Source organism: Cupressus sempervirens, chromosome 8, assembly GCF_028749045.1.
Source record: "Cupressus sempervirens isolate cs-2001-9-10 chromosome 8, ASM2874904v1, whole genome shotgun sequence".
In the NCBI taxonomy this organism is placed as follows: domain Eukaryota; kingdom Viridiplantae; phylum Streptophyta; class Pinopsida; order Cupressales; family Cupressaceae; genus Cupressus; species Cupressus sempervirens.
In genome coordinates this window covers 191,534,468-191,546,863 of record NC_143125.1, presented here as the reverse complement: position 1 = coordinate 191,546,863, position 12,396 = coordinate 191,534,468, and the positions used below count along the sequence as shown (strand labels likewise).

General features: G+C 39.1%; 1 protein-coding gene across 1 annotated transcript in view; it reads right to left on the bottom strand.

Moving 5' to 3' along the window:
* Positions 1-11,677, bottom strand: part of LOC149542174 (protein phosphatase inhibitor 2-like) — a 49,526-nt gene extending 37,849 nt beyond the window's left edge. The window contains exon 1 of the mRNA XM_089797197.1: positions 11,540-11,677. Within this exon, the coding sequence (XP_089653323.1) occupies positions 11,540-11,568 (29 nt within the window). The 5' untranslated portion in view covers positions 11,569-11,677. The remainder of the gene's footprint in view (positions 1-11,539) is intronic.
* Positions 11,678-12,396: the final 719 nt, after the last annotated feature.

Genomic DNA, 12,396 nt, shown 5'->3' with positions numbered 1-12,396 from the left:
CATGACAGGCATTAGAAACCTTGTAGTGTTATAGAAATAAGGACACATTGATATTGACCTCAAGAGAGACATATATTAGCTTTTGGGATTCAATTTATTTATAAGGGTAGTAAATAATCCTAACTGTCATTTTAGTTAGAGTCAGAACCTCTAGGACATCTTCATATTATGACAATTTAATTTCATAGTGACATTACGATCCTTGACACTTCTTATCTATAGACTAATAGCATAATGGTTGTATACAAAATCTTAAGCAACTATTGCCTATTTTATTTTGAATTGGTTATGACCCTATATACTAAGTACCCCATATATAAATAAGGATGTTTTATTACGAGGTAATTGGTAAAATACTTTCTTGATATTAACAGAGACCGAAAGGTCAATATATACAAAACAATGAGAGGATGTTTCCTTAGGAAATGATCGTAAAGAATAGAAACATTCTATTCTAGAGAAAGCAAAAAACGAAAGCAAACTAAAGCTTAAGATATTTACAATAGATAACCATTAACTAATCAAAAACAACTTATCTATTATTGTAATACCCTCCCTTAATGGTTAATCTATCTAGAACACCAAGCTGTCCTCTGAATTTGACAAACTTATCAGGACCAAGACACTTGGTGAGAATGTCTACAGTCTAATCTGTGGTAGGAACATACTAAAAATCTATAGTCTCATCTTCAATCCGCTGTCGTATGTAATAACAGTGAACATTCACATGCTTGGTTCGTTCATGGAAGACTGGATTGCGTGCTAACTTGATAATGCCTTTATTATCAACAAACAGAGTAGGTCCTACTGGTGACATCTACATATCCCCAAGCATCCGATGAAGCCAAACAACTTCACATCCTGCCTTAACAGTCCCTCTATATTCGGCCTCTGTAGAAGAGAGAGAAACTACCTGTTGCTTCTTGCTGGTCCATGTGATTGCACTGGATCCCAAACTGAACAAATATCCAAATGTTGACTTTTTATCATCAACAGAGCCTACCCAATCTGAATTTGTGAACCCACTGAGTTTAGGATTAGAACTTCGAGAGTACAAAAGTCCATAATTTGAAGTGCCATTCACATAATGAAGCACACGCTTTGCTGTCATCCATTGATCAACCTTAGGAGCTGTCATAAAGCATGAAATATAGCTGACTGTGAAGCTGATATTAGGCCTAGTATCACAGAGGTAGATGAGGCTGCCTACTAGTTGCCTGTATGTAGTATCATCAACGAAAGGAGAATCAGACTTTGTTGATAACTTGAGACCTTTCTCCATAGGTGTAGATGCAGGTTTGCAATCCTACATTCTGAATTTGTCTAACAGGGCCCTGGCATATTTGCACTGAGAGATGAATATACCAGAAGACTGTTGCCAAACTTCAACTCCTGAGCAATAATGCATGAGCCCAAGGTCAATCATATCAAAAGACTAGCATAAATTCTGTTTGATTCCCTAAATCAAAGATGTCAAACTATCGGCGATAATCAAATCATCCACATAAATAACTAGAAGGATGATGTCACTGTCAGTAGTCTTGATGTACAGATTTGAGTCTAAAGAACTCTTGAAGCCTTGATCACTGAGGTACTTATCAATCTTGATGTACCATGCCCGAGGGGCCTGCTTCAAGCCATAGAGAGCTTTTACCAATCTGAAAACCTGATGGTCTTTACCAGCAACTTTGAAACCAAGAGGCTGCGTCATGTAGACCTCTTCATGAAGATCACCATTCAAGAAAGCACTCTTGACATCCATCTGATGGACCTTCCAACCAAATTGTGTTGCCATGGTTAGGACTAATTTGATGGTGCTCATCTTTGCAGTAGGAGCAAAGGTCTCCTCATAATCAATGCCCTGACGCTGAGAAAAGCCCTGCGCCGCTAAACAAGCTTTGTACTTGTCCAAAGTACCATTTGATTTGTATTTGATTTTGTAGACCCATTTGCAGCCAATGGGTTTCTTCCCTCGTGGAAGATCAGAAAGGACCTAGGTGTTGTTCTTCAACAGGCTCTGGTGTTCAAATGTCATGGCCTGTTCCCACTCTGGAATTCCTTTAGCCTCGGAATATGTTTGAGGTTCAAACACACTGTGAATGTTGGCCATAAGAGCAAAGTTAACAGAATATGTAGTTTTTCTCTTTTTCCGAGCAGTTCTCCCATCAATGAGCTCATCATCACGAAGATCAGCAAGTGCCTTAGCCCACCACTTAGGCCGGATAGGAGAATGACCAACAATAGTGCTAGAAGATGCTTGATCAGCAGGATCCTCATCAGAAGAAGCTGGATCAAACTCAAGTGAAGCATCTACAAAGCGAGGTGATCCTGCAGGAGAAGCGGGAGGTGTCTGTACAGGTATCATTGGAATAACTAGAGCTACTGGAGCCCTCCCATTAGATGGACCTAATGGAAGCCGAACTCCCAAATCATGACCCTGCATAGGCTGGTCTGCTGGATCAGGAACAGGAGAAGCAGGCATAAAAGGTCCTCGTTGCTCATCAAAGACTACATCACGACTGTAGAAGAGACAAGATGTCTCAACATCGATTAGGCGGTAGGCTTTGTGAAGATTGCTATATCCAGCAAGCATGAGTTTCTAACTCTTGGCATCCAACTTGGTGCGTGAAGCATCAGGGATCCAAACAAAAGCAAGGGAGCTAAAAACCTTCAGGTGACTGATTCTGGGCTTGCAACCTAACCAGGCCTCTTTCGGAGTTTTAACTTTGACCGCCACGGTGGGTGATCGGTTCAACAGATAAACTACAGTGTTAATTGCTTCTGCCCAAAACTACTTCAGAACATGTTTGTGTTCGAGCATGGAACGAGCCATCTCGGTGATTGTCCTATTCCGACATTCAACTACACTGTTCTGTTGTGGCATGTGGGGTGTGGTTAATTGGCGTTTGATGCCATGTGTATCCAAGAAGCTGGAAAAAGCATTAGAACAAAATTCCCCCCCATCGTCTGATCTAAGAGTAATAATAGATTTCTCAAACTCTTTTTCAATTAAGGGTTTAAACTTCTAAAATATAGTAAATGCATCTGATTTCTTTTTAATGAAATACACCCACATTTTTCTACTGAAATCATCAACAAACAACAGAAAATACCTAGACCCAAGAACAAAAGGAGTGGCCATAGGGCCGTAGATATCGGCATGAACAAGCTGAAGTACCTGAGAAGCTCACCAAAATCACCACTGGTGAAAGGTGTGCGATGTTGCTTCCCAGCCTAGCATGCGTCACAAACTCCAAGGTGCTGAGTATGAATCTCTAGTAATCCAAGAACAAACTCATCTTGAGCAAGTTGTGAGAGATAATGCACATTTTGTGCCCATATCACTGATGCCAAAGTGTGCTGACCAAAGATCACTGAGCAGCCATAGCTAAGTCCTGAGAATCACCAGAATCAGAAAGTCTGAAAAGACCATGATCCTCGAGACCTACTGCAACTATAGACTTAGTCGCCCGATTAGTGATGGTGCATTGATGTGAACTGAAGGTAATAATGGTGCACTGATGTGAATTGAAGGTGACTACCAAGTGTGGAGAATGTCGTAGCAGTTGACTGACTGAGAGTAGATTTAGTTCCATCCCTAGAACGTAGTACACATCAAGGAATATGAGATTCCTCCCAACATACTGAATCTGAATGTTGCCTTTACCGACAACCGTGTACTCTTCTCCACCACCAAAAATAACAGTCTGAATAAGGCTTGTAGTCAGTAAACCAGTCTCTACGATGAGTGAAGTGACAAGAGGCACTTGAATAAATGTACCAGGCAGATGACTTCACATGATCTGCAGGTCTTTTAGCCATGAAGGTGTAAAAGACAAATTTTGCCTGCTCAGTGTGCTCTGCACTGTTCACTTTGGGCTGTGAACCTGATTGCTTAAACTGTGCAGCTAAGCATTTCTGACATTCAACCTTCATGTGACCAAACTTGTGGCAATAGTTGCATTAAATGTTCTTCTTTCTGGAACCATTGAAAGCTGGAGCAAAAGACTTCTACTGAGATGGTTGTTGAAACTTGTCTTTATCCTTCTAAAAGGATTTCATAGCAAAAGTTTGCTCTATGGAGATGGAACTGGAGCTGCTACCGAACTGTTGTTTCCACCGATCTTGCTGAAGCAACAGGGTGCAGAGATCAATGAACTTCAAATCAACACTAGTGGATGTAATGTTGAGAGTCTCGATAAAATGCTCATAGGATTTTGGTAAACTCTGAAGAGTGATAACCACAATATCGTCTTCCTCCATCTTGCGACCAATGGCAAGTAACTAATCACGGATTTCTTGAATCTGATTCAGGTGTGCTTGGAGCGAGGTGCACACATCCATGACAATAGAAAACTGAGTGTTTTTCAAAAAAAAGTTCTACTCTTGTCAGAAGTCTCATGAAGACCTTTGAGATGTGTCTAGATTTTGGCAACTATCTTGTCAGATGGAATCTGAGAAAGCTGATCATCAGCTATGGATAATTTGAGAAGCATCACAACCTCTCGATTATTCAAATCCCATGTATCTTGATCAGGACCCGGAGAAGTCAAACACTTCGTAACACCCAGAACAAGTTGATCGGTGTTCCGATATTCAAAGATTGCAATAATGCATTGCTTCCAGGCTCCATAATTGTGACCATTGAATTTGGAGTTATGCTCAAGCAGAATATTGGTCAGAGATGCCATGGCACGTTTTCTAATGAAAAACTATGAAAATTTGTGAAGGCACGTTCTTCGAGGCAAAAATACGAAAGATCCAAAAGAATCGAGGAGTGACCCAAAAGAGAGCTCGGAAAACCCACATGGAATATGTTGTCATTTTCTGGATCCGTTGGCTCGAAAATTGAGGCACAAAAATCGAGATACCCAAAAAAACAAACGACAACCCAGTTGAGCTCTTGAAAAACCCACCAAAAATTTGCAATCAAAAAAATTTTCCAACCCCAAAAACAAGGGGTTTCAGGCAAAGCCCTAGCCGGCGGCTTGGTAGGTTGAAATTGCAAAGAAAAAAATGGAGATTGCTAGTAGAAACGTTTGTTATTCAAACGTTGTTTACTCCCTCAAAACACTTGTCTTGACCTCTGAAAAACGCAAAAAGCGTCAAAGTTGACCTCTAAACGGTGGCGGATTTGACAGAAGACGTGGTTTTGAATAGCAAACCCGTCTGTAAAAAAATGTTAGAATTAAAAAACACCTCTGAAGTGAGGATCTAATCACGAGCAAAGAAGCATGGGATTTACGAGGTTATACAGCAACAAATCGTGAGTTACAGACTAAGTCGCGAAAATGCCCAAACTGAGATGCAAAATCACGATTTACAGAGTACAAAAACTTGCGATTTGTTTTTTGCTTGATTTTCACAGAGGGGTCAAACCCTAGCTTGAGTTTTAGTCAAATTCGAATTTCTCCAGGCAGAAAAACCTTGGGCGGGTTTTTGAGAAATTGACAGAAATAATTTCAAAAAAATTTAAACAAATAATTTCAAAAAGAAATTCTAATTTTTTTCGAAAAAATTCAAGTATTAGCTCTGATACCATATTACGAGGTAACTAGTAAAATACTTGCTTGATATTAATAGAGCCCAAAAGGTCAATATATACAAAAGAATGAGACAATGTTTCCTTAGGAAACTATTGTAAAGAATAGAAACATTCTATTCTAGAGAAAGCAAAAAACAAAAGCAAACTAAAGCTTAAGATATTTACAATAGATAACCATTAACTAATAATAGACGACTTATCTATTATTGTAATATGTTTATCAATAGATAATTTATTAAGGCAATGTCACGCATGACTATATGGTGGATACGTACTCATTATGTTCGTGATCCTTGAGTGGCATTTTTTTTACAATCTATAGGTATTTGAACTATAAGAGAACATATAAGATATTGGTTTGTATGCTCCTTTGTGCAAGTAATCATATTTAATGATTGTTTAAGTGAGGGATAGCCACCGAGTGCCCTTCTCCAAGTGCCAATTAACAATTCTATAATATTTTATTTAAGCTAGTCTTTAATTGTCAAAAGAAGTAGCATTAATAAATGGTTTTCATAAGGAAGAGAATCATAAAAACCTTAGCATCATACATATCTTACAACTAGGCAAGGACCATAGATATAGTTTTATTATTTACATCTTACATATCATATAAAACTTGAATACAAGTTCCAAGCAAATTCAAATAAAAAATAAATCTTACCAATTGACAAGCCTCTGAAAATGTAACAAGAAGACTTAAATTTACTTTAGTTACCATTTATTTTTCAGACCATATTCTTCCATATAAATTCTTACAACATAATGAAAAATAAGATATCCCAAACCCAATAATAATTGAGGGATGGTTATACTTATCTTTGGGGTAAAAGTTGATATTTTGTTTGACTCAAGCACTGAAATCGATGACCCTTTCTTCGTGTTCTTCAATCATTATGTTTCCACCTCTCAATCCCACTTCATACCTTAAGGATTTTCTCTTTCATATTCTAGTAAGCTTTGCTTGATGACAGTAGCACCACATGAATTGCAAACATAGAAACACCAACATAGAAACCCAAGTTCTGATTTTTATTTAGAGTAGTCAGCATGACTAGCAATAATGTATCCAATAGCAGCTACAAAACCTCAAAAACAGCCCATATTATGTTTTTGAATGATCTGAAATGTCCCTCAATCAGCCAAAATATATTTAGATATATGGCCATTCCCGTGTTCTGATAGAGGTTGGGCAATGTGGGGATGCCAAGTGCCCGTCCCCAAGTGTAATGATCTTTGCCTAATCTGATCAAAAATCTTTAAATTTATGCTCAAGGAATTTGGTCAAACACTTGGTATATGTTCTCTGAGTTTAAACTGTGAAGCCACTGCAAATCCAACTATACTAACACAGGCCCAAAGTCTAATAAAGATTGGATAATACAGAACTCCAATACAATAGCAATACTTGGAACTAAGTTATCAGATTAATACTGAATAGACAAAATACTACTGAAAGTACAGCAATGCGAGGAAATAGAGTTCGATAACATCGTTGGCAGCATGTTATTAAATGTTATAATCAAAGATAAGAGGTATGGAACCTGGAGTTAGCTGCCTTGTGTGAACCGACCACGTGACCTGGTGTAGGTAATGCGGCACAGACTGTATTCTCACTGATAGTCCAGCAGCCCGCGACTTTTCTCCTTGACATAGGAGCTGAGACGACTGCCGCTTTGAGTGCCTAACCTCTGTAATTCCTGCTGCAACCTGCAAACTCCAATATATTGTTGGTGTACAACCCGTAGGTTATACTGTCCCTATAGACATCCTTCGATAGTGAGAAGAGAAGGTTGCCGAGTGGTGATGGACATATGTTTTAACGGCTCAATCTGTGACAGTAACGTCGATGACCTTACTTGACTGTAGAATACCTTTCAACCACTTTGGAAGATCACGTGCACTGTTCTCACTTACAATCCTTATTCTGAATGCAATCTTACTTAGCCGGCAAAGCTGCTGTTCACACATATGGAAGAACAATCAATGCATTTAATCCATATTCCACTGTATGTTCTGACTGTACTTACTTCTAACTGTCGAAACTGGGATCACATTCCTTCTTGCTGATTTCTGTCTAAACTGTGTTTTAATCCAAAAGAGGGAATTGGGGTGATGTCCAACTTCCTCAAACAACTCGAGGGGTTTTGTCCTCAGAGATTACCAGTCACATTAAAGCAACCAGAACTTTCAATATATTGAGTTCATAAAATCTTGTGTGTTCTTTCCCACGACGGAGTTTCATCTTTATAACCTCAAAGTGAGGGAAAAGTGTTGGAATAAGAGATGTGGGATAAAACACCAATTTTGTCTTCTAGTCACTTAAGTCACTTTATAAAGTGAATGCCTTATAACATAAAGTAACTTTATTAATGTACTTTAATACATTGAATGACGAACTTAAGACAAGTCTTCTCTTGTGACTGGCAAGTATCCTTACTGGTAATGCTGTTAATCTATCCGGATGTAGAGATCGATTAACCAGGCACCAAAAGAACTAGCGCGAAAGAGGGGACATGACACCAAGTCTCCAAGATGTCCAAGTACTGGAGACTGGGGGGGGAAGGGGGGAACACATTCCCATGTTTCATTGCAGATTAATCAAGTATAATTGCTTTGTTTTGTCATTTTTTGCTTCTATGCTATTAATATATATTAATAGTCAATATAAATTTAAATTTTGAAACTACTTCATAATATTAATTATAAACTAAAGGGGTTGGCTACTGTTGTCACAAAGGTTTGCACCCTTGTCCAAAGTCTTACCTAAGGACAACCTTGTGAAACATGGAAACAACCTCCAAGCTGTGGGACTTGAACTGTGAGGTTGAATCTCCGGAGAAGGCCAGCTTCCTCTTACTATCCGAGTGCACCTAACTACTCTTGGAGAGGAAAAGGGAGAAGGAATGCATGAAAAGCAAATCTACCTATTCTAATCTAAGGGGGTGATGCACCAAAATAGAGTGTTCAAACTGATCCCTGCCCATACATGCACTATTGAACCATTATGACACCAAAAGATATACACATTTAGGCTTGTTTTAATCTAACAACCACATGCAAATCAGAAAAACAAAATGAATGACACAAGGAAAGAGAGATTCACTTGTATATCATTCATAGGCCAAAAGAGATACAGTCATGTAGGTTACAGATCTCTACAAAGCACCAATGAGAGGCAAAAGATTCTTGCACTTTACATCAGTGGCTGAAGGAGATAAGGCAGAATGCCATACGGTTTAGAGGCAAAGGGAATTTACAGTGAAATTGCAAAGCAATATCAGAGAAGTCAAAGAAGGGTCGACCTTTACAAAATCTACAAAATTTGCCTTTATAGTTCAGGCAAAACTGGGATGTCCTCTAACTATAATTACTCTACAACCACTGCATGGAAGTCCTACAGAGAACAATCATGGAGATCTCGATGCAATGATATCTGATCTTGGTTGGAACAAGGGCCTGAGAAGATAGAAACGACGCCATTAAATCGCTCTGACCAGGTGGATGGATCGGATTAGAGATGGTGGAGTGTTTTCCTGCGTTCAGCATTCATTCGAGGGTGGTTGGAAATCATCACAGAGATCAGATTGTGCAAAAAAACCTCGATTTCTCCTATTTCTGGCTCGTGAATCAGCAAAGTCAGCAGGTCAAACAAATCCTGCAAGCATAATGAGCCACCTGGGCCAACGGTCTTTTATCCTTCTGCCACCTCACAAGGTCTTCCCGCGGTTGACCAATCTTTCTTTACTAACTGCGCTACCTCAGCAAACCCTAACCGCGACGGTTACAGGAAACCGCGACCTTAGCTGCGCTGCCTTCATGTTAATACCTTGGCCGAGCCCACTGGGATGCGTGTCCCTCAGGCGCTTTCCCGCAATGTTTAACTTCCTTGCATCTTGATAAAGCGGGAAAGCCCTGGTCGTTGATCTCATAGACCTTCCGTAATACTGTGCTTGCTCTTCAAACTTCTGGACCCACGAAACACTTGGCAACTGACTCAGCCTGACCCGGCCCCATCTAGCATACAACTAGCACCACCTTGGCATCACTCTACGGCTTATGAAACCAGTCTAGTCCCACAGGGACACGCGGCAACAAGGTCCTTTCCTGCATTTCTTAAAGTCTTCGCATCTTAATAATGCGGGGAAGCCTCGGCCATGGATCTGTTTGCATCGGACGGTGAGGATTCTTCATGCATCTTCCTGTGAGAAGGGCGGGCCCGTGATGTCATCTGGGACAGGGGTCGCCAAAATGCTTCCTCGCATTGTTTAATCTTCTTGCAACTTTATTTTGCGGGGAAGCGCCAACCCTTGATCCTCTTTAAATCTATGGCGGGAGGTACAAGTGGGAACATGGGAGGTCATGGGACAGGTGTCGCAAAGGGGCATGCCTGCATTGTTTAATTACCTTGCAACTCCATCTTGCGGGCATGCGCCAGTCGTTGATCTGTGAAGATTTGACGGTGCTCGGAACACGTACTTCTGAACCTCTGTGATGTCATTTGGACACGCGTCAAAAAGGGGCTCTCCCGCACTTTCAGGAAGTCTGATGAGCTCAAAATGCGGGGAAGCGGGCACCAACCGATCTGCCAGCTCAACTTGCCACCCTGTCCACCCTGCAGCCCACAAGAGAACATGGACCCACCTGTCACGCATCGCTAAGGGGATTCCCCGCAATATTTAAAGGTCGAGCATTTGAAAAATGCAGGAAAGCGCCTACCGTGGATCTGGGTAAGATCTAACGGCGCAGAAAGTTGCAGGCCAACAAAACAAAACATAAGGCTTTATCGTTTTGTTTTTTCAATATTTCCACGGCATTTAAATAATATTAAACATGAAAGGTGACCGTTGGGCGAGGCAAGCATTCAAAATTTGAATTTTGGCGGGAGGTAAAATGGATAACAGCTACTTTCACTTTAAAGGGTCATCTATAATAATGAGTAATAGTTATAATTTTAAAATTAGCATATCATATTAACTATATATTTGATCTCATCGAAATCCAAGAAGCAATACACGCAGAGAGCTTGAATTATATGGAAACCATGATTTAGAACAAATTCATTTCAGCTGCTTTGTCACTATCTCACATGCCACCCACAATTTAGGATGATTGAAGCCCTTTCAAATTTTGTTCAAAGTGCCATTGCTCCTCCCACTCCTTTGTTTAGGGTTTTCTAGAGCCAAAAGAAATTAAAGGGACAAAATTACAAAGTTTTTCCATCCGAATTCTGCATTGATCTTGCTTTCATCCAGGAATTAGTCCTACTTTTAAGTAATTTGTCAATTTGGTGATTTTTTTGTAGGGTTTATAAGTTTTCGCAATGATTATTTATGTTTTTTTTACCATTTTATAGGTATTTTAGTATGATTATAATGCACTTTAAATGTATAAAGGTCATTAAAAAATGAATAAAAGATTATTTCATGAATTGAGACCTTTTCAGTGAAAAAATTAGCCGGCTCTAAGATTCAGGATTAATTGGGTATAATCACGATTTTTTTGCAGATTTCTGCAACTATGCTCTTAACTACGAAAAACAAGACAGACTAAGTAAAAACAAAAAGTACCGTGGAATTGGTTCAGCAAATTGACAGAGCAATTGTGCTTTTAATCAGCAAGTTATTTAACAATTAGTGAGTTGAGGAGACTTGGTTGAGTGAAAAGCTTAAGCGGTTAGAGCTTTCAAGTAACAGGGCAAATTAAATAATGAAAACAAAATAGATTTTGTCAGTCAGATGACACAACGAAGAGTAATTACAATAATGAAGCCCAGGGTTCAAAACAAGGTGAGTAAAGTAGCTGAAGTCTTCACATTTGTTTTATATATTTCAAATCAATCTAAAAAGTTACATCGGAATGAAATCAATAAAATATATAAGAACGTAATTTATTAAATATTACATGAAGAAAGTCCACAAAATTATGTTATGATTTGACAATTTCTCTTGAAAGGAAGATGAGCAATAAGAACAAATTCAAATGTTTTCTTACCTGACTTTCCCTGAATCCTTTTTCTTCATTCTGCAGTGCAAGAAAGCCAAATTTTATGAGGGTTTTGATATGGTGAGTTTCAGTCTTCGTACTTTGGGGTCAGACTGTCGAAAGAAAGCAAACTTTAAACGTTACCACGATACCTATCTCCATTTCGAAGTTTATAAAGGAATTTTAAATGGTTTTATTTTACCATATTCTGTGGGCCTATTATGGAAAATAAAGTCGCATTTTTCGGAGAGACTTATTTTTACACGTGTACCAAAAACAAAACGTAATTAACGTACTGTCCTCTTCACATTAATTTAAAGGAGCATTTCCCTAACTATAGATTAGCTCTCATGTCATTTAAAAATTAAAAGCAATCCATGACAATGTACAACTTATTCATAAGTAGGAGATAATTTCTACAGTTAGTCAAATTGTGATATTGTTATCATCATTCAAGTGTGTGATTTTTGAGTCAAACTCATTAACCCATGTTTCATGAGTAGTGATTCAACATAAATCCATCTCTTATGAGAATAAATGGAACACTTAACACTCATTGGATCTAGGTGATGCTCACAGGGGTGAAGCACCAGGACTTCTCGGGAGGTCACTCATCCCAGTACTACTCTAGCCTAAGCGCGCTTAACTATGGAGTTTCCTCCATGGTTAAACCCAAAGCTTGCAACCCCATTTGCAAAACCTTCACCAAGTGTTGTGCCTTAAGAACCATTCATTAGAAAGCCCCTTAAGCTCATCAATTGATAAGTAGGAGATAATTTCCACAGCTAGTCAAATTGTGATATTGCTATACAACTTCTTTGTTGCAAAATAATTTAGCTGAAAGGCTATATGTGGGGCTATATCTT